At 34.7% G+C, this 3,108-nt stretch overlaps 1 protein-coding gene across 1 annotated transcript; it reads right to left on the bottom strand.

The window, feature by feature from the left end:
* Positions 1-727: 727 nt before the first annotated feature.
* On the bottom strand, positions 728-2,786 carry LOC118035184 (mitochondrial fission 1 protein A). Its single transcript, XM_035040699.2, has 5 exons — positions 2,643-2,786; positions 1,702-1,840; positions 1,489-1,610; positions 1,134-1,197; positions 728-1,036 (listed from the first exon to the last, which is right to left on the bottom strand). The coding sequence occupies exons 1-5, from the start codon at positions 2,733-2,735 to the stop codon at positions 951-953; spliced, it is 504 nt and encodes a 167-aa protein (XP_034896590.1). The 5' UTR covers positions 2,736-2,786; the 3' UTR covers positions 728-950.
* Positions 2,787-3,108: the final 322 nt, after the last annotated feature.

The following is a 3,108-nucleotide window of genomic DNA, read 5'->3' on the forward strand; positions in this document are numbered from 1 at the left end:
AAAACATGTAAAACCCAAAAAAAAAAGAGAGAAAAAAGGAAAAAAATGTGGGGAAAGACAAAAAAAAAATGAAAAAAAAAAAAAAAACATAAAGGAAAAACTAAGTACTTTTTCCACGCGTTTTAGAATATTTGTTAATAGGATGTGCTTGTCTTTCACAACGTAAAATTCTCGTGTGGATAGTCTGCTTAGTCAAACTGGAGAGTAGAATTGCTTTCGGTGTTCGGAAGGAGGCCTCAAGAATGTCCCTGGCCTTGAGACCATTAAAAAAGAAAGAAAAATTACAAACATTAATTATTGAATTTGATGAAGCAATCAAGAGTTATTTTATTTTATTTTTATTGTCTATTAAATAATTTTTGGTAATCCAGCAAAAGCTCTGCTTCTCGAGGTTTTGACAGTGCACAAATTGATGTATTCAGGGGCTCGAGAAGACATGAACGGCTGCCCTGAGCTTGTTGCATTGTGACTGAGATTGGTAATGCCTGTAACATTACATACCACCTGCACGGCCTCTCCGACAGCAACTAGTCACCTTCATGCTTCTTTTGAATTAGGTTCCAGCATGCTGCCGCATTTCCAGGGCAGAAGGAGCTGACATTACCCTGGAAAAATGACCTTTGATAGACAGTTGAACTAGAAGCAGAATAAGTTAATGCAAGTCATGAACACAATATCCATGTCTCTTGGAAAGAGCAGGACTGATGACCAAAGACAACCGTAAAAATGAAGAACGAGGGAGCAATTCTCAGATAAATCAGAAAGTATACACTTTGATGGTAACTATCTTACAAGAAAATTGTGTTATAAAAAAGACAACCTCTTAAGTTCTTTCATGTAACGAAAGGAACAAGTAAGCATGTATTAAACCACAATTTAGTTTTGGTTTCTGCAACAAGTACGTCATCAAGTGTATTCCTCGTGCATATCTGTGATCATCCAAGGTCGCATCATTTCCTACGTGCAAATGCTGCAGCAATCCCACCAGCAACCAGTCCAACAGCAGTAGCAGCAATTCCTATGCCTATCACGCCATCTACAAACAAACCAAAAATAAAGGACAATAATTCAGAAGCTTCATCCATTCAGTTCACATGAATAATACAAGCAGTATCACCAACATTAATTGTTACCTTTCTTGATCCGGTCTTCAATTGCTTTCTTGAGGGATTGTGCCTGTCTCCATTCGGGCTCAATCTATAAAATGATCATGCCCTTGCGATTCAGTCACAAAGCATAAGAAACTAAGATATAATAGCATACAACATATGCCCTTAAATCACACATTTGGCTTCTCAATGACCATGCAGCTTCAGGGCAGAACATCATTTTAGATGAACCATATCTACAAAATGCACTATGACAAGGCAATACATTCATAATACTGGAATGAGGTTATGAATTATGAGGAAACAACATTACGTAGAAGGAAAAATCTTTCCACAATAATTCAAAAGAAACAAAGAATAAGAAATGTGGATACAAAACCTTCAAACAGTCTTCCACCAGCTCCCTACTTCTTGAATAGTCACCACTTCTATAATAACCCACAGCTAGAAGATAAAGCTTCTCTCTCAGTTTCAAAGGGCTGGTAGTGCTGTCCAGTGAAGCTGCAAAAGTGAGTATTAGTAACAGAGGGAAAACCATGGATGTGTGCGTGTGTAGAGGGAGAAAGAGAGATGGTTTTGTATTTTTGCTTACACTCAAGCATAGCTATGCCTCTATGTACATCTTCTGTCTGTCTTGAGTGAACAAGAGCCCACGACAAACGCATGATGCATTCATTCTTAAACTCATCAGAAGGACCTTTTTCAGCTTCATGAACCTCTTGCTCACATCCCTATGGATGCATCAGTGAAAAGAATAAGAAAAGAGAACAACAAACAATAATGAAATCAAGAATGCCATGTCATATGAATGTTACAAAAGTCTGGAGCAAAAAGAATACCATGCCCAAAGCCCTGATATATCATTAACTTTTGACACAAAAACTAAATAGCAGTTACAAAACAATCGCCTACGGAATCCAAAGGTTAAAACCATGCAAGGAGTAGAAGCGGTTTCCATATATGACTGGCCATACATTGCTAGCAACACGCAGATGTTTGTGTTTGCAAATCTTTCTTATTTATCCCACATCAGTAGTTATCTTTTTTCCCTCCATTTTTCCTCATAAAGCCACGAAATGAAGAATGGATCAAGTTAAAACATTGAAAACTCCATGCATCTTTTAATCTTTTATAATTTTGAGATCATCTAGAAACTTGAGAGGTTGAAGGAAGAAAATCGACCTCGAAAAAAGGAAACCCGAAACAGTCACAGATAAAGTGTAAATAAGAAGAGAATCATTACTAGGTTTAAATGATTCCTTTTCAAGACATTACAGTACTGCTACTTAATAAACCTCGATGGGTCAGCACTGGTAATAATCAACCAATCTATAGCTATTCTGCAACCATAGCTAAACTCTAATAAATCATGAAACTTAAAAATTCCCAAATCTAAGTAAGTAGATGCTAAAAAGTGTTATTTAAAAAATATATATGAATTGCTACCCAAAAGATAAAACCCAATATTGCAAAGATACTTATTGAGAGGAAAGGGAAAAAAAGAAAAAGAAAAAGAAAAGAGGAATGACATACAGCGACGATGTCGCGATCGCACCAGGGGATCTGGTCAGCGCCGGTGAAGAAGTTGGTGATGGACTCGAACACCTTCCCTAACTTTGCTTCCATTCTCTCTCTCTCTCGCTATTTTTGCTACGCTTCTCCTAACTATGATAACAAGTTATAATACGAAAGTGAAAAGAGGGATATGCATGCGTTTTAAAAATATTTTAAAAATAAATTTAATTTATTTATTAATTTAATTTAATTTAAATTATTTTTTTTAAAAAAAAATCATAAGCTTATGACATAAATTTTTTTAATATATTTTAAATAAAAATACTCTAAAAAAAACTATAATTATAATTTTATTTACAATATATAATATTAATTAAATAAAACAAATAAAGCGGCAAGTTATTTAATTTTTTACCACTTTAATGATTATGATTTTTTTGTAATCTATACAGAGAGAGATATTTAATTAGTTTAACTTTACGTA

This window comes from Populus alba, chromosome 9 (assembly GCF_005239225.2).
Source record: "Populus alba chromosome 9, ASM523922v2, whole genome shotgun sequence".
NCBI lineage: Eukaryota > Viridiplantae > Streptophyta > Magnoliopsida > Malpighiales > Salicaceae > Populus > Populus alba.

Coding starts and splice junctions, on each gene's coding strand:
- LOC118035184 (XM_035040699.2), bottom strand. CDS start 2,735: ATGGAAGCAAAGTTAGGGAAGGTGTTCGAGTCCATCACCAACTTCTTC. Junction 1,198..1,488: donor TGGTGGAAGACTGTTTGAAG/GTTTTGTATCCA, acceptor ATCATTTTATAG/ATTGAGCCCGAATGGAGACA. Junction 1,037..1,133: donor TGAAGACCGGATCAAGAAAG/GTAACAATTAAT, acceptor GTTTGTTTGTAG/ATGGCGTGATAGGCATAGGA.